The sequence below is a fragment of the Megachile rotundata genome, chromosome 11, assembly GCF_050947335.1.
Source record: "Megachile rotundata isolate GNS110a chromosome 11, iyMegRotu1, whole genome shotgun sequence".
Lineage (NCBI taxonomy): Eukaryota > Metazoa > Arthropoda > Insecta > Hymenoptera > Megachilidae > Megachile > Megachile rotundata.
Genome location: NC_134993.1, coordinates 13,940,843 through 13,963,363, shown reverse-complemented (window position 1 = coordinate 13,963,363; position 22,521 = coordinate 13,940,843). Strand labels below are relative to the sequence as shown.

At 31.6% G+C, this 22,521-nt stretch overlaps 6 protein-coding genes across 22 annotated transcripts; 3 read left to right on the top strand and 3 right to left on the bottom strand.

Annotated features, from left to right (window-relative positions):
• Nucleotides 1-60: 60 nt before the first annotated feature.
• Nucleotides 61-3,887, top strand: Arp10 (Actin-related protein 10). 4 transcript variants are annotated; one of them, XM_076537398.1, is made up of 6 exons: nt 61-138; nt 2,278-2,374; nt 2,439-2,591; nt 2,657-2,941; nt 3,016-3,295; nt 3,369-3,887. In XM_076537398.1, the coding sequence occupies exons 2-6, from the start codon at nt 2,313-2,315 to the stop codon at nt 3,702-3,704; spliced, it is 1,116 nt and encodes a 371-aa protein (XP_076393513.1). In that variant the 5' UTR covers nt 61-138; nt 2,278-2,312; the 3' UTR covers nt 3,705-3,887. The 4 variants fall into 4 exon arrangements, with proteins under 4 accessions (XP_076393513.1, XP_003700611.1, XP_012154506.1 ...); XM_003700563.3 differs by lacking the exon at nt 61-138 and adding an exon at nt 1,958-2,170; XM_012299116.2 differs by lacking the exon at nt 61-138 and adding an exon at nt 1,958-2,170 and having other exon boundaries at nt 2,267-2,374.
• Nucleotides 3,877-5,268, bottom strand: eIF3f1 (eukaryotic translation initiation factor 3 subunit f1). Its single transcript, XM_003700524.3, has 5 exons — nt 5,013-5,268; nt 4,722-4,891; nt 4,482-4,664; nt 4,191-4,412; nt 3,877-4,116 (listed from the first exon to the last, which is right to left on the bottom strand). The coding sequence occupies exons 1-5, from the start codon at nt 5,119-5,121 to the stop codon at nt 3,943-3,945; spliced, it is 858 nt and encodes a 285-aa protein (XP_003700572.1). The 5' UTR covers nt 5,122-5,268; the 3' UTR covers nt 3,877-3,942.
• A 281-nt stretch (nt 5,269-5,549) lies between these two features.
• LOC100878846 (DENN domain-containing protein 1A) lies at nt 5,550-11,396 on the top strand. 9 transcript variants are annotated; one of them, XM_012299121.2, is made up of 15 exons: nt 5,550-5,850; nt 6,306-6,461; nt 6,565-6,702; nt 6,767-6,902; nt 6,972-7,025; nt 7,111-7,368; nt 7,441-7,542; nt 7,642-7,869; nt 7,943-8,119; nt 8,229-8,261; nt 8,414-8,468; nt 8,537-8,720; nt 8,790-8,853; nt 9,425-10,054; nt 10,269-11,396. In XM_012299121.2, the coding sequence occupies exons 1-15, from the start codon at nt 5,834-5,836 to the stop codon at nt 10,677-10,679; spliced, it is 2,643 nt and encodes an 880-aa protein (XP_012154511.1). In that variant the 5' UTR covers nt 5,550-5,833; the 3' UTR covers nt 10,680-11,396. The 9 variants fall into 9 exon arrangements, with proteins under 9 accessions (XP_012154511.1, XP_003700612.1, XP_012154510.1 ...); XM_003700564.3 differs by having other exon boundaries at nt 8,790-8,922; XM_012299120.2 differs by having other exon boundaries at nt 8,784-8,853.
• A 338-nt stretch (nt 11,397-11,734) lies between these two features.
• On the bottom strand, nt 11,735-16,710 carry ValRS (Valyl-tRNA synthetase). Of its 2 annotated transcripts, none has more exons than XM_012299132.2 (18): nt 16,322-16,710; nt 16,024-16,197; nt 15,810-15,937; nt 15,563-15,727; nt 15,296-15,497; nt 14,923-15,211; nt 14,725-14,849; nt 14,511-14,656; nt 14,245-14,449; nt 14,006-14,179; nt 13,802-13,923; nt 13,624-13,732; nt 13,283-13,561; nt 12,885-13,208; nt 12,669-12,821; nt 12,397-12,600; nt 12,052-12,327; nt 11,735-11,978 (listed from the first exon to the last, which is right to left on the bottom strand). In XM_012299132.2, exons 1-18 carry the CDS (start codon nt 16,487-16,489, stop codon nt 11,763-11,765), a joined length of 3,459 nt encoding a protein of 1,152 aa, XP_012154522.2. In that variant the 5' UTR covers nt 16,490-16,710; the 3' UTR covers nt 11,735-11,762. The 2 variants fall into 2 exon arrangements, with proteins under 2 accessions (XP_012154522.2, XP_003700613.2); XM_003700565.3 differs by having other exon boundaries at nt 12,885-13,211; nt 16,322-16,709.
• Nucleotides 16,711-16,873: 163 nt separating this feature from the next.
• Sse (extra spindle pole bodies like 1, separase) lies at nt 16,874-19,901 on the top strand. 2 transcript variants are annotated; one of them, XM_012299130.2, is made up of 10 exons: nt 16,874-17,272; nt 17,359-17,575; nt 17,648-17,934; nt 18,019-18,155; nt 18,227-18,443; nt 18,518-18,828; nt 18,893-19,060; nt 19,126-19,271; nt 19,365-19,516; nt 19,587-19,901. In XM_012299130.2, the coding sequence occupies exons 1-9, from the start codon at nt 17,063-17,065 to the stop codon at nt 19,511-19,513; spliced, it is 1,842 nt and encodes a 613-aa protein (XP_012154520.1). In that variant the 5' UTR covers nt 16,874-17,062; the 3' UTR covers nt 19,514-19,516; nt 19,587-19,901. The 2 variants fall into 2 exon arrangements, with proteins under 2 accessions (XP_012154520.1, XP_012154519.1); XM_012299129.2 differs by having other exon boundaries at nt 16,875-17,272; nt 19,605-19,901.
• Gmppb (GDP-mannose pyrophosphorylase B) lies at nt 19,297-22,017 on the bottom strand. Of its 4 annotated transcripts, none has more exons than XM_076537400.1 (6): nt 21,886-22,017; nt 20,941-21,152; nt 20,484-20,877; nt 20,242-20,403; nt 19,929-20,160; nt 19,297-19,835 (listed from the first exon to the last, which is right to left on the bottom strand). In XM_076537400.1, exons 2-6 carry the CDS (start codon nt 21,091-21,093, stop codon nt 19,667-19,669), a joined length of 1,110 nt encoding a protein of 369 aa, XP_076393515.1. In that variant the 5' UTR covers nt 21,094-21,152; nt 21,886-22,017; the 3' UTR covers nt 19,297-19,666. The 4 variants fall into 4 exon arrangements, with proteins under 4 accessions (XP_076393515.1, XP_012154517.2, XP_076393514.1 ...); XM_012299127.2 differs by lacking the exon at nt 21,886-22,017 and adding an exon at nt 21,614-21,770; XM_076537399.1 differs by lacking the exon at nt 21,886-22,017 and adding an exon at nt 21,319-21,766.
• Between the last annotated feature and the right edge of the window lie 504 nt (nt 22,018-22,521).

Genomic DNA, 22,521 nt, shown 5'->3' with positions numbered 1-22,521 from the left:
AACTAGGTCTGTTTGATTGAGGGGCTCCGTGCCTAACCTAACAATGTTGAGCGAGCTAAAGCAAAAATAATCAACCGTATCATCCGGTTGAATTGGTTGAGTGGTGCAAAAGAAAAACGTGGACAAAAAAGTTGAAAAGTTAAGTACATAAGCGCGAGCATATTCAATTTTGCATTAAAGTCTACGGAGGTATGGTTTTTTGGTAATTATTCCTCCGTGGCATGCGCGGGCGGCGCGCAGGAGTAATATACACGATAACGCGTGTGCGAAATCGTTAATTACTCACTTTCTGAACACAGTCTATGAACTTTTATGATTAAAGAATGGTCAGTAATGCATTATTTACATGTTTCGATCATAAAAGTTCATAAATAATGTTTGGGTGATGAGTAATTAATTATTTTGTGTCAACATTGCGATACGTATATGAGCCGCCTATGTCAATTGTACTGCGCATGCAAAATGAATATTTCGGGACTTTGACGTCGTAGTATGGTTCCTGAGGCATTTAGAAACAAATTTCTATTAGGGTTTGATGCGTTTTGATGCCTAATAAAGCCAGAAAATCAATTTTTGTCGAATTTGGTCCAAAACGGTACAGGTGGCGCCATCTAGCGGCGAGCGACGGAACTACGAAAAACTAAAATCTCGATTTTCTCGAAAACTAGGGACTTTTCCGAAATTCTGAGATACACAAATTGTTCCTTATCGCCTACGGAATCGAATGAGTACTTTCATAGCCCTCTAGGACCCTTATTAAAGAAATTAGAAAAATAGCCCATTTCATGGACCAAAAAATTGCCGTCCATCTAGCGGTGAAAGTTGGAACTACAAAAATAGAAAATCTCGATTTTCTCGAAAACTAGGGACTTTTTCGAAATTCTGAGATATACAAATTGTTCCTTGTCGCCTACAGAATCCAACGAATATAATTATAGCCTGCTAGGACAATTATTAAGGAAAATAGAAAAATAGCCCATTTCATGGACTAAAAAATTGCCGTCCATCTAGCGGTGAAAGTTGGAACTACAAAAATAGAGAAACTCGATTTTCTCGAAAAGTAGGGACTTTTCCGAAATTCTGAGATATACAAATTGTTCCTTGTTGCCTAAGGAATCGAACGAATACCATTATAACACGCTAGCATTATTAATAACGAAATTAGAAAAAAAGTGTAATTCATGGACTTTTTCGATTAGTTCCAACTTTCGCCGCTAGATGGACGGCAATTTTTTAGTCCATGAAATGGGCTATTTTTCTATTTTCCTTAATAATGGCCCTAGCAGGCTATAATTATATTCGTTCGATTCCTTAGGCGACAAGGAAAAATTTGTATATCTCAGAATTTCGAAAAAGTCCCCAGTTTTCGAGAAAATCGAGATTTTCTATTTTTGTAGTTCCAACTTTCACCGCTAGATGGACGGCAATTTTTTAGTCCATGAAATGGGCTATTTTTCTAATTTCTTTAATAAGGGTCCTAGACGGCTATGGAAGTACTCATTCGATTCCGTAGGCGATAAGGAACAATTTGTATATCTCAGAATTTCGAAAAAGTCCCCAGTTTTCGAGAAAATCGAGATTTTCTATTTTTGTAGTTCCAACTTTCACCGCTAGATGGACGGCAATTTTTTAGTCCATGAAATGGGCTATTTTTCTATTTTCTTTAATAATTGTCCTAGCCGGCTATAATTATATTCGTTGGATTCTGTAGGCGACAAGGAATAATTTGTATATCTCAGAATTTCGAAAAAGTCCCCAGTTTTCGAGAAAATCGAGATTTTAGTTTTTCGTAGTTCCACCGCTCGCCGCTAGATGGCGCCACCTGTACCGTTTTGGACCAAATTCGACAAAAATTGATTTTCTGGCTTTATTAGGCATCAAAACGCATCAAACCCTAATAGAAATTTGTTTCTAAATGCCTCAGGAACCATACTACGTCGTCAAAGTCCCGAAATATTCATTTTTTTATTTTCCTTATATGCGCGTTCGGACCCTCATTTTTCAGGTTTAGTTCACCCGTTTCGCCGCTACATGGACGCCAATATTTTAGTCCATAAACTGCACTATTTGTAACGTGAACAAATTCAATTTTTACATTGAAGTGTATGAGGATCAGATTCGCTCGCTCAATTATACCAATGCGTTGTCAAAGTGTTTAAGTACATTAAATGTACTAATTGTCATGTTGAAAGTTCATGATCTTCTCAAACGTTTATAATTAGTAAACATTAGCAGGCATTCGGTTGAAATAATAAAGTTATTTTAGTATCCTTTTAGGTTACACTACTGTTGTTAAAAAGGAATCTGTCAAAATGCTTCGTTTTTTATCAGATAAACAAATGGTCATATTTGACATTGGCTCCGCATATACAAAGTAGGTTTAAATTTACAGACAAAATTTGGAATGCTTAATAAATTGACATGTGATTTGACATTAGATTTGGTTACGCGGGCGAAGTTACACCACGGGGTATAATAAGGACAGAAATTAAATGTTCAGAGACTAAAGAGCTCAGAAAAATTTACGATTACAAAGATGCGGAAGATTTATATCAATTGCTTGTTGATTTTCTTCATGCCTTATTTTTCAGGTAATTATAGGGCATGTAATGTTTACATTATATGTGTCATATGTCAACTTTCTCTTTTATCTTAGACACGTTGTGATATGTCCAAAGGATGCTAGAATTGTTGTTTTGGAATCACCGCTATGTACAACACTATTTAGAGACACCTTGGCTAAAGTATTGTTTCGACATTTTGAAATTGGGTCCTTAATGTTATTACCAATTCATTTAGCAACTATCAGCACCTTGGGTGTCAACACAGCTTTAGTTTTAGACGTGGGATATAAAGAAGCTACATTGATTCCAATTTTTGAAGGTGTATCAATTTTAAAAGCATGGCAGGCTCTGCCATTAGGTAGTCAGATTGTACATGAGTAAGTTCAATGCTTAGCTACAAATTAATTCTGTAATAATTTTATTGTGATTTTCATATATTTTTGTTGACTAGGAATTTAATAAAATCTTTGAAAGAAGTGTCTCCCAATGTAGACATATCAGAGAAACTTGTAGAAGACATAAAAGTAAGAACATGCTTTGTTACTACTTTAGAAAGATCTAATAAATTAGGAACACCAGAAGCTCCTAATCCTCCTCCTGCAGTTAAATATCCTGGAATTAAAAGTATTAATATACCTGGTGAAGTTAGAGAAAAAGCATATGAGGCATTGTGGGAAAGAGACAATGATAATCTTAGCATACCTACAATGATTTTAGATGCTCTCTTACAGGTATAATTCAAACAAAAACTTTACTGGTCTTTTACATTTATTGATGTTTTAATAACTTTAATTGTGGTTACAGTGTCCAATAGATACTAGACGAGTTTTAGCAGAAAATATACTATTAATTGGTGGTACAACAATGGCAAAAGGCTTTATGGGTCGTCTTAAATCTGAACTTTCAGTTCTTATAAAAAGTAATTTGTATTCAGAAAAATTAAAAATTAGAACATTTAAATTTCATACTGCACCGAGTAAACCAAACTACACAGCATGGCTAGGAGGTGCTATATTTGGAACTATAGATTTACCACTAAGATGTCTGACTAAAGAAAATTATTTAAAATCTAATAGAGTCCCTGACTGGGCTAGTTTAGTTGATAATCAGAAAGAAGATTCATTAATTTGCGAAATTTAAGACATTGCTTCATTTGTAAACTAATAATTTTTATAACACGTACTATATACTGATTACATTATTTATAAGTGTATATAAAATATGTATTATAATATTTATTTTTTATTTCTCACATTTAATATTAATGTAACCGAGACATGTGTTACATAAATCATAAAAAATAAATAATGACTGAAAATTTAATGAGTTTTTATTCATAAAAATTGTATAAACAATTTTTTAATTAATATTAAAAGATTTATAAAGTTGTAAGTAGTGTAAGTTTCTCATTAAGTTGGAGTTGTGTCTTTATCAATTGAGAAAGTGCAACAACCATTAATAAATCTTTTACATTGCTATTAAACATTTCATCAAATTGGTCACTTGACATTTTAGGTACTGAATGTACCATATCTAGTAGAGCACGTCCCACCTGAAATAATATTGTTTTCATAATATTTGTATCAAATATTCACAAAGAAGATGAATACAAAATCAAAAAGATACCTGATTATCTGGTGGTTGTTTCCCACTTAATACATCATCAACATATGCAAGTACTTGTTCTAACATTGCAGAAAGTTTAGCGCTTGCTTCTGCTATTTGGGAAAGATCCATCATTGGTTCAATACCTCCACCTGTTTTTGCACCAGTTATTTGAGCATGAGTTGGTAACTGAGTTTTAGAACAAAGCTGTAGACCAACAATTTCTGGCTCATAGCATGTAATCTAAAAATAAAAGAATCCAATCAATACATTTTATAGAATACATTGTATAAAATAATATATTCTACATACCTGTACTTTAACTGGAGTAAACATAGAACCTTGTTTACCATTAGGCACTCCTAGTGGAACACACACATAAGCTTTAATTGCCATCCTGGTAGTATTTGCTAATGTTGTATCGACAGTCAAATGCACTGGATTATTGCATTCACGAACATAATACTCATGAATAACAGAAGAATGCGTGGTAACCTATAAAAAATGATTGTTTACTGTGTGTAACGCACAAGTAATTTTTATATCAATTACCTCGTTTCCTGTTGCCCACCACCCAACAATATTCTCTTGTGCATTGACTCTGTGATTCAATTCATACAAATCAATTCCATATGTTAAATCGGCTTCAACCTGACTTTCAGATTCTTTGTGCGGCACACAGAAACAATTTGTAACTTCAACCATTCCCTTTTCCACAGTACCTATGCATGTCAATTTATAATAAATATTGTTTTGAAGAAATGAAGTACTGTCACCACATTTAACAGAACATCGTGGTCAAATTGATATTTCACTTTTCATAAAAATATACAGTTAAATTACCTAATAACGTTCCGATGACACGATGAGATTCGGCTTTTCGACGTTCATAGGCATCGACAATTTGAAATAAAACTACTGGGTGAACTTTTACAGTGAGGTTAAGCGCCATGTTTTACACTTTTTACTACTACCTGTAATGTACTTGCATACAATAGTCTACTAAAGTACTTAGTGTTCTTTAGCACTTTAGAAAATACTGTACACTAGAGGGCGCATGTGACAGTGCAAACTTCACTATACTTCCAACTTTACAATACTTCATTATTTTACAATTCACAAAAAGAACCAATCTGATTTTGAAAATATGTACTTGGAGAAATTTTATTATTCATCAATTCTTGTGAATGAAATATAATGAAGCAATAAAGACGATGGAGACCACAAGCATGCCTATTTTCTGTTTCTTATGTTACTTCCACTGAACATGGACCACCTTCAGAGTTCCGTGTATGTAATATTGATGTACATAGATATGGTAGATGTCTCATTGTCTATGCCGTTGAATGAATAACTCATATGGCGCCCTCGTGTGCATGAAAATATACATTAGTGTGGTAGGTGTGATTTCGACATAAGATGTTCGCAGTATCCAGAGATTAGTTGATGTAGTTGATACATGACTTGGTAGTACACTTAGGACGCATTGCTACAGCAAAAAGGGAAAAGAAAGTTGTTTGTGAGATTAGTGTGGGGCGTAATAATGGGGTACGCAATGCGACTAAAATTCACGTGAATGGAATGTATTACTGTCATGTAGTACGTACAATGACGTATAGACGTCAAGAGAGTATCAAGTACTTATTTTTTTTTCCACTGTTATCATGGGTTCCAGATTGAGGTAAGTATATTATTCACTTTTTATATTCACCAATGAATATCGTATCAATGATATTTCTGATATTTTATTTCACTTGTTAATTCCTTCTTTTGTATTACAAAAGCATTCCTTTTGTATGCTACATAAAGCAGGTGAAAGTCACTTAAAGGCTAGTGTTTAAGTATTATTCTTAATTAAAATTCATTTTATAATATATGATAAATTAAGTAGAAGCACATCTGTTAAATACTTAAAAATTGTTATTGCATATTCATACATATGAATCATAAATATGTAGAACAAACGTATGGTTGCATTGTGCACATGTATTGTGTAATGTATACTATATAAGATAAAAGCAATTTGAGTAACGCACAAGATATTTGTAGTCACAGAATTGAATATATTTTTGGTACATGTTATTTGTATTATAAAAATATTATATCATATTACTAAAAAGATATTACTATTTCTAGGGACAATGTGCAACATCTTTTCGAGTGTTTTTGCGAGATAGCTGCACCATTAGGAGAAAAACCACCTTGGATACTGCAAAAGTATCCTATTTCTTTTTCAGATGAGGAAATACTTAAATCTGTTCCAAAATTTGCATACCCTTGTGAAATTGAAAAGTAAGTTCAAATATTTATTACACTTAAAATATTGGATTAGATTAAACTTTAGGATAAGATAAAGATAAATAAAATTTAAGTCTAATACATTTATTTATTACAGCCTGTTGGTGCAGCATTTTTCATTTGTACTCACTAGTATAGATTCAAAATGGACATTTGGATTTTGTCGACACGATCCTAAGACAGATACAGCCTTAGTAATTTTAAGTGCATTACCATGGCACGAAATATTTTACAAGTCAGTATATCACTTTGTACGATATTTAAAAAGACAATAATAAGTTGTGTTATATTTTGAATAGGCTTTTGAATCATATTGCAACTTTAATGAGTACTGGCACTGGAGAAGATGTTTGGAAATTTCTGGAAACAGTTTATAGAAGTCCAGTTCCCACACATGATACTTCTATATCAATTCCTATACCAAATTCTAAAGTGGTAATGAATTTTGTACACTTACATCTCATACCATATATTACACAAGTTACATGTTTATATAATTTTCAGAATTTTGTGTGTCAAAGTCCAAAACAGTATCAATTACCGAGTATACCCGAAAATGTATGTATTCGTAAACTTGTTCCAGCGTTCATAACAAATTAATCCAAGTGTCAACAAACCATATATAAAAATTGTGTTGTTTTAGAGAAATTTAATGGAGTATTACAGTGCTGTCGATGCACACAATATGATGATAGTATTTGCTTCTATGTTGTACGAACGGCGAATTATTTTCACTTCGAAACGTCTTTCAAGATTAAGCGCGTGCGTTCAAGCATGCAACGCTTTAATTTATCCAATGATTTGGCAACATATATATATACCAGTGCTACCATTATCTTTAATAGATTATTTATTAGCCCCGATGCCATTTTTAATCGGAGTACCTGCACCGACGCTTCAGGTATTTAGTCAACACATTAACTATAAATCAGTAATTAATATTTATATTCTGATTGTTGTTTACTGTCTTTAGAGAGTGCGTAAAAGCGATTTAGGAGAAGTAGTTATCTTGGATGCTGATAATAATACTATAGAATCTCCATTTCAAGACCTGGAATCGTTACCCCAAGATGTGGTTTGTATAAAAATATAATATTATTCTCGGAACAATGAAGTTATTCTTAAGAATCGAAATACGTCTTAAATAATAAAATAAAGAGTTTCTTTGTCTCAGGTGTCAAACTTGATGAAGGCATTACGTAATAGACCCGCGCTACTCGGTGACGGAGTGTCAAGAGCGTTTTTACGAGCATTGGTACAATTAACAGCTGGCTACAAGGATGCGTTAACGTTGGAGGATGGGCAAAGCATCACTTTTAACCAAAATGCATTTGTGGAAAGTAGACCTTCTTCGATGCAACCTTTTTTACGAAAAATGTTGGAATTACAAATATTTCAACAAGTATGATAAAATACATAGAGTAATATAAAATGTATTTTAAATCCGATTAAGTTTATAATAATGATAATTTCAGTTTATAGAAGAAAGACTGAATATGCTTAATTCAGGAGATGGTTTCACGGATGAGTACGAGTTGGAAGCTTGCAGCTACTCTACTAAATCTAGTAACAAATTTATGCAACAATACCGGGAATGGACTTACACCATGCGCAAAGAAAGCTCTGCATTTTTTCGCAGTGTGAAGGACAAGGTGGGTTGCATTGTTCATTTTTTTATTAAGAGTATTCGAATCGGTTTTCAAATTAAGATAAAGTAAAGACAAATTGTCATTTTGTATTTTTGATTGCCTTCGATTGCAGGCCAATCCAGCTGTAAAATATGCAGTTAAATCAGTAAGTGTAGTCATACTTATCAAATAGTCATATCTAAATTATATACAATATTAATTATTTAACAACAATAATAAAATAGTAGCAAACATAACAAATCTAACGTTGAACATTTTAACTATATATTCAAATTGATATAAATATTGTATTCGTAGGTGAAAGACAAAGGTAAAGATATGAAAACAGCGTACAAAGGATTAAAATGGAAAGGTAGAGTAGATTTTATCTATAGATTTTACTTATTGATTATAGTGTTTTAACAGTTTCTGTGCTTTCAGGTCGATCGAATAGGAATGAACCAAGCATGAGATTTCATCAACCAAGATCTGCGCCTAGTTCACCCACAATAGATAGAAGGCCTATCGACTTCACGTCCCCGTCAAAATCGCCAAATGGTTTTACAGCTACTACTAGTTATAGAAAAGATCTTCGAATACGAAATAGTAATTTTACAGATTCAAGGTACTTTGATATTTCTCTGTTGTATAACGGCATAAACAATATAGTTATCATGTACTTTTTAAGTTGCAGTAGACAACAATATTCTCCATTAAGTCCTAGCTCCCCGGAAGAATCTGATTCTCCACCGGAAAGGGTAAATATCGATCTTATGCAAGAACTTCGTCACGTGATATTTCCAAACACACCTCCTATCGATAGAACAGTAAGTGAACGTTCGGTTTTAATTTATCGTACCCATAGAAAATTATACAAATTATGTTCGTAAGATTCACACAAAATCCTTAAACGTAACAATGTCAGTAGTGTACATAAAGTATACTTTGTCAAAATGTGCACCATTTATGAAATGTTTCTATGTGCAATTTTAATATGTTTTAAAATGTTGCTTATCAAAGTGTACACATGTATGCAATTAACATCGAAACTATCGCGGAATACGTGGATTTAGCCAAAGATTTTGAAGAGTAGTTTATTAAACTACGATCAATTATGAAAGATTCTTCTTTGTTTCAATATGTTATGTTATACACAATATTATAATTTTATCTTACTATTTAGAAATGCACTTTTGAAATATCCTTTAAACGAGCATGAACTAATCCAAGAATGTATTACATATACGCAATTATTATTCATTTATTTGATAGAGTTTATTGAGTACTTTTATTAGATAAATGTAAGAATGTTTCATGCATCACTTTCAGTTGAAACCAGTGCGCAGCTTAGACAGCTTGAGACCTGCATGGAATGGACACATGCGGCACGGTCCTCCACCTAATCCAGTTGCCACGAACCCGATTGTTAATTTCTCCTCGCAAATATCCCCTACTCCACATTCCGCCTTAATCAATTTGGTAGATCAGTCAAATTTTACATTAAATGATACGTTAACTGATGATGTTAATACTCAGCCTAGTATAAGTAATAGACTTCCATTTGATTCTTTCACTTCGAGAAATAAAACGGGTAAAGAAGATCCACATTCGAGTAATTCTTTGCACGAAGTCCATACGAATGAGTTAACAAAACATAGTACATCTTTGTATCCACAAAATGTAGATATAAAGCAATGTAAAAACGGTTTTGAAAGTTGCTCAAAAGAGATATATACTGATGATGTATTCACAAATTTGGATGCAACGAATCATTCTTTTAGCAAATGTCAAAATTCAGATTTCCATTCGAAAGAGAATGATCCTTTCGATACTAGTAAAGTGTTTATACCTTCCTATTTGCAACCACCCATCTTTCAAGCTACAAATGCATCGTTGTCTGTTAATTGTCACGTTCCATCCCATGTATACAATAGTACATCTTACCCTGCACATTCGAAGGTAAACGTCATCATTCATTATTTATTTATCAACTTGTATTCGCTTGCCAACAATCATTACATACAGTCATTAAACCTATAATTTCTCCTTTTTTATTTTGTGAATGTTTCTGTTTCGTCAAAGTCAAAACTGTATTATTCAATTTTGTTTTATTTTTTTTTATGAATGTTGTCTCTTGCAATTTTATAACCTCTTACTTGTTTGTGTGCTGCAGGAGTCTCCCGAAGTGCCAGATTTAATTAAATTAGATTCGACCGCGAGCAGCGAAGACTTCGATCCTTTGCTTTCTAAATCGTCGGAATTCAGTTCCAAGCAAATGACTCAGTCGTTACATATTCCTGAAATGGGTGAAGGATTGAGCAATCCACTGTACCCTTACTTTCAACCATTGCACAAAAGTAACGACAAGCAACAAAAGTCCTCCGATAATATCGGTGATTTGGATTTGTTACAAGCCTACGGTTTAGATTTCAACAAATTTAGTATAAGCAACGACGACTCACCTACGAAAAAATCTAACGTATGCAATACATCCGAAAACAGTATTAATATAGATAACACGTTCAGCTTAACGCTGAGTACACCTGCCATTAAATCACAAAATAATTGGACAAAATTCGAATGAATTACTGTTCACATATCATAATTGTATATACAATACTGTTAATACTGTTTCTCTTTTCTTTTGTTAATCATGTATGTAATAAGTATCGAAATGATATACGTTCGATATACGCAGGAAATAGTAGTCAACAGGAGTTTTACAAAACGATGATAATAGTTAATATTAATGACATAAGAGAGATACAATAATTTGGCTTTCTAGCACAACCATAATATTATATCGTTATACACTTTTTATATCGAAAAATGATTAATAAGATTTACAATACTTCCAAATCCTTGTTTTCTGTGCAATGTTTGTCATTATTTTAATAGATCTAATTATACAAATTTCGTACAAGGTTTGTTTCCATCGATATTTTTATTTCGAAAGGGGATGTGTGTGTAGCTAACAGTTACAAACATACGTATCGTATGATTTAAGTAAATTCTTTACATATATTAACGCTATAATAAATATCATGCAAAATGATAGTAGCACAATGCATAATACTGATCGTATGACATCTACAACTATCCGTTATTCTACTGTAATCATTTTCGTATACTATTTTCATAAATAAATTGTATCTAACGATAGATTAAATGTAATCGATCGGAACAAATTAAGTACGACTATTAAAATTATTAGTTCACCTTTGTTAGATATTAAATACATTAATTTTAGCAATTGTTGCATTTATTAATAATGCTTTATAATAAATGAATGTAGAAAATACTTTCTGTTAAAATGTTACGATTATTTATATTCTATACCTAATTTTTAAAAATTTTTAATCTCAAATATTTTTTAACACTATGTTGGTAATGACCAAAAAAGCTATACACTTTTAACTCTGCACTCGATTTTATTTTATCACTTAAAATGTCCCTTCAAAAGGGACAGTCGAGTGCAAAATGTTATTATTACAATTTTACAAATCTAAATTAATCATCATTGTCATCATTGTATAAATATTAAATATTTATTATTTTACTGCATATTATTTTAAATTATAAAAACTACCAAGAATTTTTGGCAGTAAAAATAATTTAAATACTAAAGTAATGCAGAAATAACATTTTTAAATATTTTAATTAAATATTACATTGCTCGTAGAGCTGCTATTGCGTCGGTAATTCGCTGCAATTCTCCTTCACTGTTTAGCAATTTTTCTTTGTTACTATTTTGTACATCTAAAGGTACCTTAATATTATAATCAGGAACTTCCATGGCTTGTTTGGTTTTGTTTATGATATCTAATAACTGTTCTTCCTTTTTACAAAGTTTCTCTAACTCCTTCTTTGGATCAATTAAACCCTTGAACATTCATAAATATTGTAATTAAATTATTTTCTATTAACTAAATAATTTAATTGTAGAAATAGCGTACCTTTAACAGTAAATGTACTTGTACTTTATCCGTCACAGTAATAATAGCGCATCCTGTTGGTGGTTTCTGACTGCTAAGCGTAGAATAAGCAAGAGTTTCTATCAGTAATTGATATTCCATAAGTTTTTCTTTTGAACTGTCATTGCTGCATACAAGGAAAGCTTCAGTCTTTACTTTATTTGGTAAATTGTAAGTTGCACGAGTTGACCGAATGTTTTTTATTACTTTGTTAGCAAAATCAATATCTTTCTCTATTTCTTCGTTTCTCCAAGGACACTAAATAATGATCAGTCATTGAACTATATTTGTAAAACATATTCTTTCTTCATAGATTAGAATACACACCTCGGAAATTTCTGGATATGGACTAATACAAATACTTGTATAAAGCTGCTTCTCGCGTGGCAAACGTTGATAAAGTTCTTCTGTTATAAACGGCATAAACGGACTTAACAATCTTAATCCTATATCTAGCGTTCTAAACAAAGTTTTCCTTGCTGCAGACTTTCTTTCGTTATCGTTACTGTGAAATATTGGTTTCAAATACTCCTAAAATAATGAACATTAGTCAATAAACAGCGTACAGATTGTCAACTGCCTTATAATTGTATACGAACCAAATAAATGTCGCATAAATCGTATAACCAGAGGTTGTAACAAGCAGTGGTGGCTGTTTGGAAATCATATTGCGCCATAGCTTTGTCGCAAGTACTCACAGCGTAACTCACACGGGACAGCATCCATAAATCGACATTGGTTTCATTTGACAACTAATAAAAAATAGCTATATATTCTCTCTGAATATAACTCAATTTTTATTTTTACTAAAATACCTGCTTTGTCCTGTTACTGTGATTAAGTACTTGGCAGGCACAGTTGGGTAATATTTTGCCTTCTTCTACGCGAAGTACAGATAGTTCTTGCTGACTGAATGACGCTATATGTTTATACCACCGTTGCAAATGGGGATATTTCATGAAATTAATATCCAATTTCATCATGGCTTGATAAGCCTTCGCATCAATTTGTGATGGACTGTATCCGTCGAGGTAGGAGTAATCTTCTAAATAATTATTTAATGCTTCCTGTACGCATCTTTCTTTCAACGTCTTATGATACCATTCTTTGTCGCCTACTATATTGTTGTCGTAATGATTCTGCTGTAAAGAATGAGAGAGTACAGGTTCATAAAAGTCCTAAATCTCTTGAAAATATTTTGAGTGAGTTTTACCGATTGAATGTCTTCGTTACAATTTAAATTGGAATTCAAATACGTGAAACAAAACTTTGCTGCATTCCATATTTTGTTACAAAAGAAGCGGTATCCTTGTACACGATTGATGTCAAGATTAATGTCACGACCTTGCATTGTATAAGCGCAAAGAGCAAATCTTAGAGCATCAGTTCCACACTCGGGTATTCCCTGTGGATAATCACGTTTTTGTCCCTCTTTAGCACGTTCAAGCTCTTTTGGATCCAAGTTGGAATTCATTAGTTGCTTATGAAGGTTCTGCAAGGGTTTCAATTTTAAATATTATTACAAAATTATAACACCAATAAACTGAAACTTACCTCCAACGATATTCCGTTAATTACATCCATGGGATCTATGACATTTCCTAAGGACTTGCTCATCTTTCTTCCATGTGCATCTCGTACCATAGCATGCAAATATACTTCTCTATGGAAATTTTATGTATAAATTTCAATAGACAAGTTTAATCATACCAATATAGATATAAATACATACTTGAATGGTAATTTTCCTGTCAACTTTTGACCCAGGAATACCATCCTTGCTACCCAGAAAAATAATATATCGTGTCCAGTTTCTAACAGTGTGCCAGGATAAAATGCTTTGAATTCATCTGTCTAAAAATAATAATTGTAATGTTAGACAAATTTCAATAAACTAAATAACACTTAAAAAATTGATTCAGTATTATTTCTATACCTCGTCTGGCCATCCAAATACTGATAACGGGAATAAACCAGAAGAAAACCACGTATCTAATACATCAACATCTTGTTCAGCGATAATATTATCTACAGTTGTATTTAACTTTTTAGCTGCTTTTTCTTTTGCTTCATTTTGCGAATGTGCACTTACCCAATAATCATCGTCTGGCTAAATAAAGTGAATTTGTGCGTTTAAAGTGTATTAATTTTCATCGTGACATGTTGAAAAAGTACCTTCAAATTCGTCAATGTATTCACTGTCTTAATAGAATAAGCAGGAATACGATGACCCCACCATAACTGACGGGAAATACACCAATCTCTTATGTTTTCCATCCAATGATACCAAATTTTTTTATATTGATCCGGAATAATCTTCAGCTCACCAGTTTTCACTGCATGCATTGCTTTCTCGGCCATTTCGTTACATTTTACATACCTATAAGATATTACAATTTATTTTATGTTATCATCACATTAATGTTACCATAATATATTACCATTGCGGTTTCATTAATGGTTCAATAACATCTTTAGATCTGCTACATATCGGCACCACCATAGGATTATCCTTAATTTCAACTAACAAATTTCTTGCTTTCAATTCTTTTATTATGGCTGTTCTGGCATGGAACCGTTTCATTCCCTATACATGAAAACATCTCAAATTGTTTAAATTATAAGAAATTGTATTTTAATGAAAAGTATAAGTACCGTAAATTGTCCGCAGTCTCCAATAATATTCCCGTTGTCGTCGAAAATTGTGATAAACGGTAAGTTATGTCTTGTTCCCACCTCGTAATCATTAGCATCATGAGCTGGGGTTATTTTTACGGCACCTGTAAAAATATTATTAAAATGATATAGCTGTTATAGAAGGCGATACTATATAATATTATTAGATTTCTTTACCTGTTCCAAATTCCATTTCAACAAATTCGTCGGCTACGATAGGTAACTTCCTATCACAAAACGGATGTTGTACATATTTTCCAATATACTGGTTGTATCTAGCATCTTTAGGATGAACAGCAACAGCTGTATCTCCTAACATAGTTTCAATACGAGTAGTAGCTACTGTTATTTTCTCCTTAGAATCTACTATTTCATAATTGAATAATACTAAAACTCCAAATTCTACTTTTTCTTGATATCCGGGAATTGAAAGTAATGTTCGACCAGTTAATTCAACTTTATCAACCTGAGAAACATTACAAATGTTTTTCATATGTTAGGTACTGTGCTTAGGAAATACGCAATCAAAAATTTTCTAAAAAATCCTTACTTCAATATCAGAAATAGCACTTTTCAATGTACAAGACCAATTAACTAGGCGATTGCTTCTATAAATTATACCATCATCATGCAACCTTATAAATGCCTCTGTAACAGCTCTACATAACTTAGGATCCATAGTGAAGCAAGCACGATCCCAATCGCATGAAGCACCCAATTTTTGCAGCTGTAAGTAAATTCTGTCTCCTTTCCTAAAGTTAAATTATTACATTAAAAAATATATCATATTGTAATTTTACAGATCATTAAAACTTACTCCTCTTTCCATTTCCAAACTTTTTCTATAAAATTTTCCCTCCCTATATCATGACGCGTTTTCTTTTCTTCCATCCAAAGTTTTTTTTCAACCACAACCTGAGTAGCAATACCTGCATGGTCACAACCTGGATTCCATAAAGTTGTACGGCCTTTCATACGATTCCTTTTAAATTATAATTTCAAGGTCAAGATAACCTTAATATTATTTCCATGTAGTGCATAATAAAATTCAAATCTTATTTTACCATCTTGTAATAGCGTCTTCTACAGCATTGGTTAAAGCATGACCAAGGTGAAGATAACCAGTTACATTTGGAGGAGGTATCACCATGATAAATTTTCCTTTAGGATTTGGCTCTAATATATTTTTGTTCTATAATTAATAATAAAGGTAAAATATCCTAAAATTTCACAAATCTATTTCAATATGCATTTAAATTATTTCTTTTAAGAACATACACTGTATTCAGGTTTAAAGAAACCTTGTTTCTTCCACCATGCATACCATGCAGCTTCAACATACTTTGGACTATACGTATCAGGCATGGTACACGCAACATCTTTTTTCTCTCCTGCAGGTGTATTTATTGTGTACACTGCAGATTCTTTACTCTCCTTTTTCTTTTCAATTTTCTGGAAAAACAAAAAACATAAGATGTTATAACAAGTAATTCTTACAGCCGTGAATTAAAAACCATATGGTCAATAGGAAATAGAAAACAATGAAAAATTTTAGCTATTACAATATCGTGCGTACTTCATTCTTTTCCTTCACTTTTGGAACTTTTTCGGTCTCCTTTTTCTCTTGCTTTTGTTTAAACTTTTCGAGTTTTGCTAACTTCTTCGCTTCTTTCTGTAACTGTTTCGCACTTTTTTGCGGAACATCATTTTCCTCACTGATTTCTTGGGTTTTTATGTCAACCATTTCAATAACTGCTCTTTATTCCTTTGGAATAACTAATTTTATAAATATAAGTTCACTGATGAAATACTGAAAAATGCTACGTCAAACATGTACTTTCTCTATTCAATTCAATTACAGTAATGAACCAAGTTGTACAGTGGTTGTACGATGGATCACTGCCAATAAATATAAATGTATAAGAAATGCATGAGTATAACAAATTTTGAAATTCATGCTCGCATTTCTTTCAAGGACTGCTAAACAATTGACGGTTATATAAATGACTTTATTATTTACGTAGGTGCATAATGCAATATATAAAATATTAAATTATAATAACATTTTTTTTTAGTCATATTTACATATAAAAATAATTATTTTATACAAATATTTATCTAATGCTACATATGTCTATATATATGCCACGCTCGTATTTTATGTTGGTATCACGCGTATCGCAGATAATTGTGCGATAGGTTGATTTGAATTTGAATCGTTAGAGAAGACAGTTACCATCTGTGTGAATAATTTCGTACAATAAATACATATTTATAAAGAAATGTAAAATAGCGTTAATCATGCAAATAATTAATCATGTGTGATAATATTAATGATATCTTTGAAATTCTGCATGAACATAATTTGTATGACAAAAGTTTGGAAGAAGAATCAGATGTGTTTGAAACTAACTCTACAGAAGATGTGAGGAAAGATATTGAAAAATTACTTAGAAATATAGAATGTAATATAGGAAGCGTTGAATATGCAAATTTACATAAAATGTTAGCTGTTTGTTACTTAAAGGTATTGTTCTATTGCTATTATACTATGTACCGAAGAAATACAATAGAAAATTTAATAAATAATTAATTCATATTTGCAATTTGCAGTCAGACAATGAACTCAAGGCCATATGTCACCTAATTGAGTCGCATGCAGTGATACTTCGGCAACAAATATTGCATAGATATATTAAAACAGAGATGCGCAAGTCCGTTTTAAATACGCCACAGATGTATGGACTAAAAGCATCTTACGTTGAATTTAACATAAATAATACAGATGCCATTGAAACTTTTGGGACAATGCTCCATGATCTTCCTGAGGGTAAAATGCTAAAAATATAATTTAAATGTTACAAAAAATGTCAAACTCGTGTGAATTTTTGTTTATGTATAGAATGGTATATGATTCAAATTACTGGCCAGTACAAATCTCCAAGCATCTTTGAATGTAACAAAATATCAAATACAATGCACGAGATACATCTTACCATATTACCAACAGGGACTAAAGAAATAGAACCCATATGTATAACATTACCAAAACCTAAATTAGATTCTTCGTATGATATCTGTTATGAAATTCAAAGATTACTTTCCAATAATAGGTCGGAACTTGAAGCTACTTATCCAAATAATGAATTATATTGGAAAATGAGAGAAAGGCAGAACAAAAACATGAAGGTACTTGGTAACATTAATGAGTATGGTTTCTATAAAATTTCATATTTTTTACATACATGTTGTACATATTCATATATGTTTAAGACTGCTATACAAACATTAGAATATGCATGGTTACGAGAATGGAGAGTTTTATTTATGGCAGATCCAATAAACAAACATGATGTAGTGATGGATATTTTACAAATGATAGATAAACTAATATCTGGCAGTAGATCGTCGTGAGTATAATATTAAATTAACAATTCTTTCATATATTTAATCAACCTATTTTTTCATGTATGTACAACAGCAAAAACGTATCAAAAAGGTCTATATGGCTGCTAAAAAAAATTGCGCTAGCAGCGTGTTTTCTATCGAGAGAAGAAATAGCTCGTGCAGTGAAATATGTGCTTCCTAATAATGACAGACTTGCAAGCAATATTATATTATCTATTTATGGAAAATTACCTTGTATAGAAGAATTGAAGGATGCAGTTAGGAAAACATTAGTTTTGATCGTTGACGAAGTTTGTAATCTCGCTTGTTGTAAATGAAAATATTATATAGTTTCGATTATGCTGTATCTCTTTATATCTTTCAGCATATGGATTATATACCTTTTGAATCTATGGAAATATTAAAATGTCATCCTGCTACTCGCTTTCCGTCACTGCACATTGCATATGCTTTATTTAAAGAACATGAAAGTACAATGGAAAATGGTTGCAAAATAATTAAAGCCAAAAGTGATATGGGTACGTGTATAGTTAATCCATCAGGTAATTTAACTAAAATGGAAAAACGTATGAGATTGTTCATTGATTATTGGCTACCACATTGGAAAAGCTCGTACAATGTAGAACCTCAAGAAGATGTTTTTGAAGATGCATTGATTAATCATGACATATTAATGTAAGATTATTTTACGTTATCATTTAATTATTTCTTTATTGTCAAATGTATATTATTTCTTTAGGTATAATGGTCACGGTAATGGAATACAATATTTATCAGGAGAGCAAATTGAAAGGCTTAGAGTAAAATCAATTGTTCTATTATTCGGCTGTAGTAGCGTAAAATTACTTACAGTAGGAGGACGTTATCCTCCATATGGCATTTCGAATCAATACTTGATAGCTAGCAGGTAAAATGTAAACTTTTATGAATTACAAACGAGTACATACTAAATATTTTATATTTTGTTTTTAGTCCATGCGTGCTTGGTATGTTGTGGGAAGTTACTGATGCAGATATCGATAAGATGACTACAAATTTTATTAGTAACTGGATTCCATCACCGTTGAATAGACCATGGGCCGATGTAGATATCAATATGTGGTGTGCGGGTACTTTAAGTTAGTATAAAGAATCACAAAAGTATTTGTATTTTCTTTATCTTTCGATTACTTTTATTAGTAATTAATGTTTCTTTCAATTTTCATGATCAGAATTTTTAAAAAATACGCAAAAAAGCACTCAGAACGTGCCTGTAGAACCTGAGATGTTGAGGGCAGTAGCAAAATCCAAAGATGTCTGTTCTCAATACATGACTGCAGCTGCTATAGTAGTACGAGGACTACCAATAAAGCTTATTTAAATAGTAAATATAAAAATGATACAAATAAATGTATAGTCAACATTAATTTACATGTATCTAATGAAGCTGATAGAAACTTTTTTGTTTGTAGGAAGTTTCCCAATTTGATCGTCGATTATGTTCAACGAGTACATTAAGAAATATTGTCTTTAGTCACATGATTATTTGCGGCTCTGGCACTGAACTGGAAATATTTTTGTGAGGTAAAACTTGACCTCCGTTGATGTACAATTCGTCTTTAACAATTACATCTTCACCGAGAACCGTTATACCTTCCATGCGTACCCAACGACCTACAACACTTCTCCAACCCACGATGCATCTGCAATCATGCATTATGTTATATTATATAAATGTATATACATTATTAAATGTTAACTTATAATAATTCTAGAGGCATTGCTTTGAAATTTACCCATCTAGCCAAGCATGCTCTTTTATTACAGCTGCTTTAAGAATAGTGCTCCGTTTGATACAACACCCATCAGATAATACCACACCAGGACCAATTGTAACATTAGGTCCAATTCTACAATCTTTCCCAATTGTTGCTGTTTCATCTATCAAAACGTTTCCTACAATGCCTGGACCAGAGTATAACTTTTCAGGGGATTTCTGTCTTAAAGATGTTAAGTACATACTCATCCCTGTTAAAATGTGAAGAATTATATTTGGATGATGTTAGTTACTTGTTACACATTAAATATGTTAAAGAAATGAATCTGTACCTTTGAGAAAATCTTTTGGTTGTCCTACATCCATCCAAAATCCTGTTAATTCCATTGCAAATAATTCTCCATCCCTTGCCATATGTGGGAAGACCTCTTTCTCTATACTTGTAGGCTTCAGCTGTATTCTTTTTAAGATACTTGGGTTAAAAATATACATACCTGCAAGATTCTTAATTGGTATAAAGAAACACAACATTTGAAAAACTAAATTTTGTAGTTTTGTATTAAGAATGGAATACCTGCATTAATTTTATTGGAGATAAATTCTTGTGGCTTTTCTACAAAGCTTTCTATCTTCCCATCATCTTTATAAACGACTACACCATATTTCGATGGTTCTTCTACTTTAGTAACAATTATGGTACCTTCTTTACCATGACTTTTATGAAATTCTAATAACTGCCTGAATGGAAAATCACAAATGATATCAGAATTTAATACAAAGAATGGTTCATCCCCTGAACACAAAAGATCATGTACAAGTGCAAGTGGTCCTGCAGTACCCAGAGGTTCTGGCTCATGTGAAAAAATTAAACGTACTCCTAACTTTTTAGCTTCTTCACCCAAATCTTTTTCCATCTCTTCTGCACGATAAGATACAGCTAATATTACTTCTTTTACATTTGTCTCTACCTGAAATTAAAGATTATAATAAATAATTTTTATCAAGTTTACTACAGCAACAATATGTCATACCAAAGCTTCTATCTGATGTAACAGCATCGGTTTGTTAGCGAATTCAACCAATGGCTTAGGTCGACTTAATGTAAGCGGTCTTAATCTAGTACCATATCCACCAACAAGAATTACAGCTCTCATTGTTCCCAATTTCTTTTTCTTTGATTGCATTACCCACTAACAATTCAATTTAAATGTGTTTTAACATAGATTAAAACTGAAATTTTCTTCTGAAAAATATTTAAAAAATTAACAGATGAAAATATAACACTTTTAAATAGATTATTTGAAACATTATTGATATTACTGTTTATATACAACTTAATGTGTGGTACTTGCTATTGAATCTAAACAATATTTTTACAAATAAGTTTTTAAATGTATGATGACACTCACATATAACAAGTTTATGTTAAAAATATGACACTTCAAAATTGAATACACATTTATGTAGTAATTATTTGTTAAATGCAATTTGTTATTTAAAGCTTTAATAAATATGTACAGTTACATACGTAGCGCTCGCATATCAACACAATGGCATCAAGGTATAAAACAATTATTGCTAATGAACATTGCCACGTAGGATTCAGATATCACGTAGACGTGTACATAATGACACATGTACGCGATAAGAATACACGCATAATTATTAAACGGATGTAATAGCGCAACCTTAATTCTTACATACTTTATATTTACAATATTATTCTTATCAAAATCTTTCACGTCCGCATCAAGTTTGTTATGATTAATGTTAAAACATTGTCACCTATCGACGACAGTAAATCATAATAAGCGCCATACTTTCACTCATTTATTGTTTGCATGTACAACATATAACACATTTTGGGTGGCAATTAATGACATTAAAACGAAAAAAAATAATGCATCTCTTTTACAATTACGTGAATAGCATGCAAAAATTTTTTCACAATTAATGTATGTTATAAAAATACGTACATAGTTCTTGCAATAAGTTGTCTACTTTTTTCATTAATATTTTGCTTTTCATTGTTATTCTTTACAGATAACATAAATAGTGAAAAGGAAAATATAAATAATTATAGATTTCTTTAAAATTATCGTTTTTATGAACTTTGCAACTCTCTTTTAAATTTATTTATGTATATATTAAACGTTTAATTATACAAATTGGTTTATTCAAATAATTTGTATCAAAACATATACACATATAAATTGTAGCAAATAAATTCATCCTAAACAATCATATTTTGTGGAACATGTGTTTATTTGCATAATTTAGATGTTATATATACACAAGCGAATGGAACATATACAATCATGGATCTAGGAATATAAGGATCAAATTTAAGCTTGACTTGACCATAGATCTATGGGATTATCGACGATAAGAACGAATAAAATTTAATTGTATGCTTTTCTGCGCATGTTGTGTGCCGCCAATTATGAAAACTAGAATGAAGAAATCATTTATTAGTATAGATTTTGAAATTAACACGAAACAAGTGAGTCATGTTTCTACAGGTATACAGTATTTTAGAAATTTAAAGTCTTAGAAATTTTGAATTAACAGATTTGCAAATATTCAATTTTGAAGACTTAAACGTATTCAAA

Excerpts from the sequence above, each read along its gene's own strand:
- ValRS (XM_003700565.3), bottom strand. The coding sequence starts at position 16,489 with ATGGTTGACATAAAAACCCAAGAAATCAGTGAGGAAAATGATGTTCCG. Across the intron at positions 14,850-14,922 it reads TGAAATGGAATTTGGAACAG|GTGCCGTAAAAATAACCCCA; the intron begins GTAAAGAAATCT and ends ATATTTTTACAG. Across the intron at positions 13,924-14,005 it reads TATTTGGATGGCCAGACGAG|ACAGATGAATTCAAAGCATT; the intron begins GTATAGAAATAA and ends TATTATTTTTAG.
- Arp10 (XM_076537398.1), top strand. The coding sequence starts at position 2,313 with ATGCTTCGTTTTTTATCAGATAAACAAATGGTCATATTTGACATTGGC. Across the intron at positions 2,592-2,656 it reads CTTCATGCCTTATTTTTCAG|ACACGTTGTGATATGTCCAA; the intron begins GTAATTATAGGG and ends CTTTTATCTTAG. Across the intron at positions 3,296-3,368 it reads TTTTAGATGCTCTCTTACAG|TGTCCAATAGATACTAGACG; the intron begins GTATAATTCAAA and ends TTGTGGTTACAG.
- Sse (XM_012299130.2), top strand. The coding sequence starts at position 17,063 with ATGTGTGATAATATTAATGATATCTTTGAAATTCTGCATGAACATAAT. Across the intron at positions 18,156-18,226 it reads ATATCTGGCAGTAGATCGTC|CAAAAACGTATCAAAAAGGT; the intron begins GTGAGTATAATA and ends TATGTACAACAG. Across the intron at positions 18,444-18,517 it reads TAGTTTTGATCGTTGACGAA|CATATGGATTATATACCTTT; the intron begins GTTTGTAATCTC and ends TATATCTTTCAG.
- Gmppb (XM_076537400.1), bottom strand. The coding sequence starts at position 21,093 with ATGCAATCAAAGAAAAAGAAATTGGGAACAATGAGAGCTGTAATTCTT. Across the intron at positions 20,878-20,940 it reads TACATCAGATAGAAGCTTTG|GTAGAGACAAATGTAAAAGA; the intron begins GTATGACATATT and ends CTTTAATTTCAG. Across the intron at positions 19,836-19,928 it reads GAGCATGCTTGGCTAGATGG|ATGCATCGTGGGTTGGAGAA; the intron begins GTAAATTTCAAA and ends GCATGATTGCAG.
- eIF3f1 (XM_003700524.3), bottom strand. The coding sequence starts at position 5,121 with ATGGCGCTTAACCTCACTGTAAAAGTTCACCCAGTAGTTTTATTTCAA. Across the intron at positions 4,892-5,012 it reads TGTCATCGGAACGTTATTAG|GTACTGTGGAAAAGGGAATG; the intron begins GTAATTTAACTG and ends TGACATGCATAG. Across the intron at positions 4,117-4,190 it reads AACAACCACCAGATAATCAG|GTGGGACGTGCTCTACTAGA; the intron begins GTATCTTTTTGA and ends ATATTATTTCAG.
- LOC100878846 (XM_012299118.2), top strand. Across the intron at positions 8,262-8,413 it reads TAAAATATGCAGTTAAATCA|GTGAAAGACAAAGGTAAAGA; the intron begins GTAAGTGTAGTC and ends TTGTATTCGTAG. Across the intron at positions 8,469-8,536 it reads CAAAGGATTAAAATGGAAAG|GTCGATCGAATAGGAATGAA; the intron begins GTAGAGTAGATT and ends CTGTGCTTTCAG.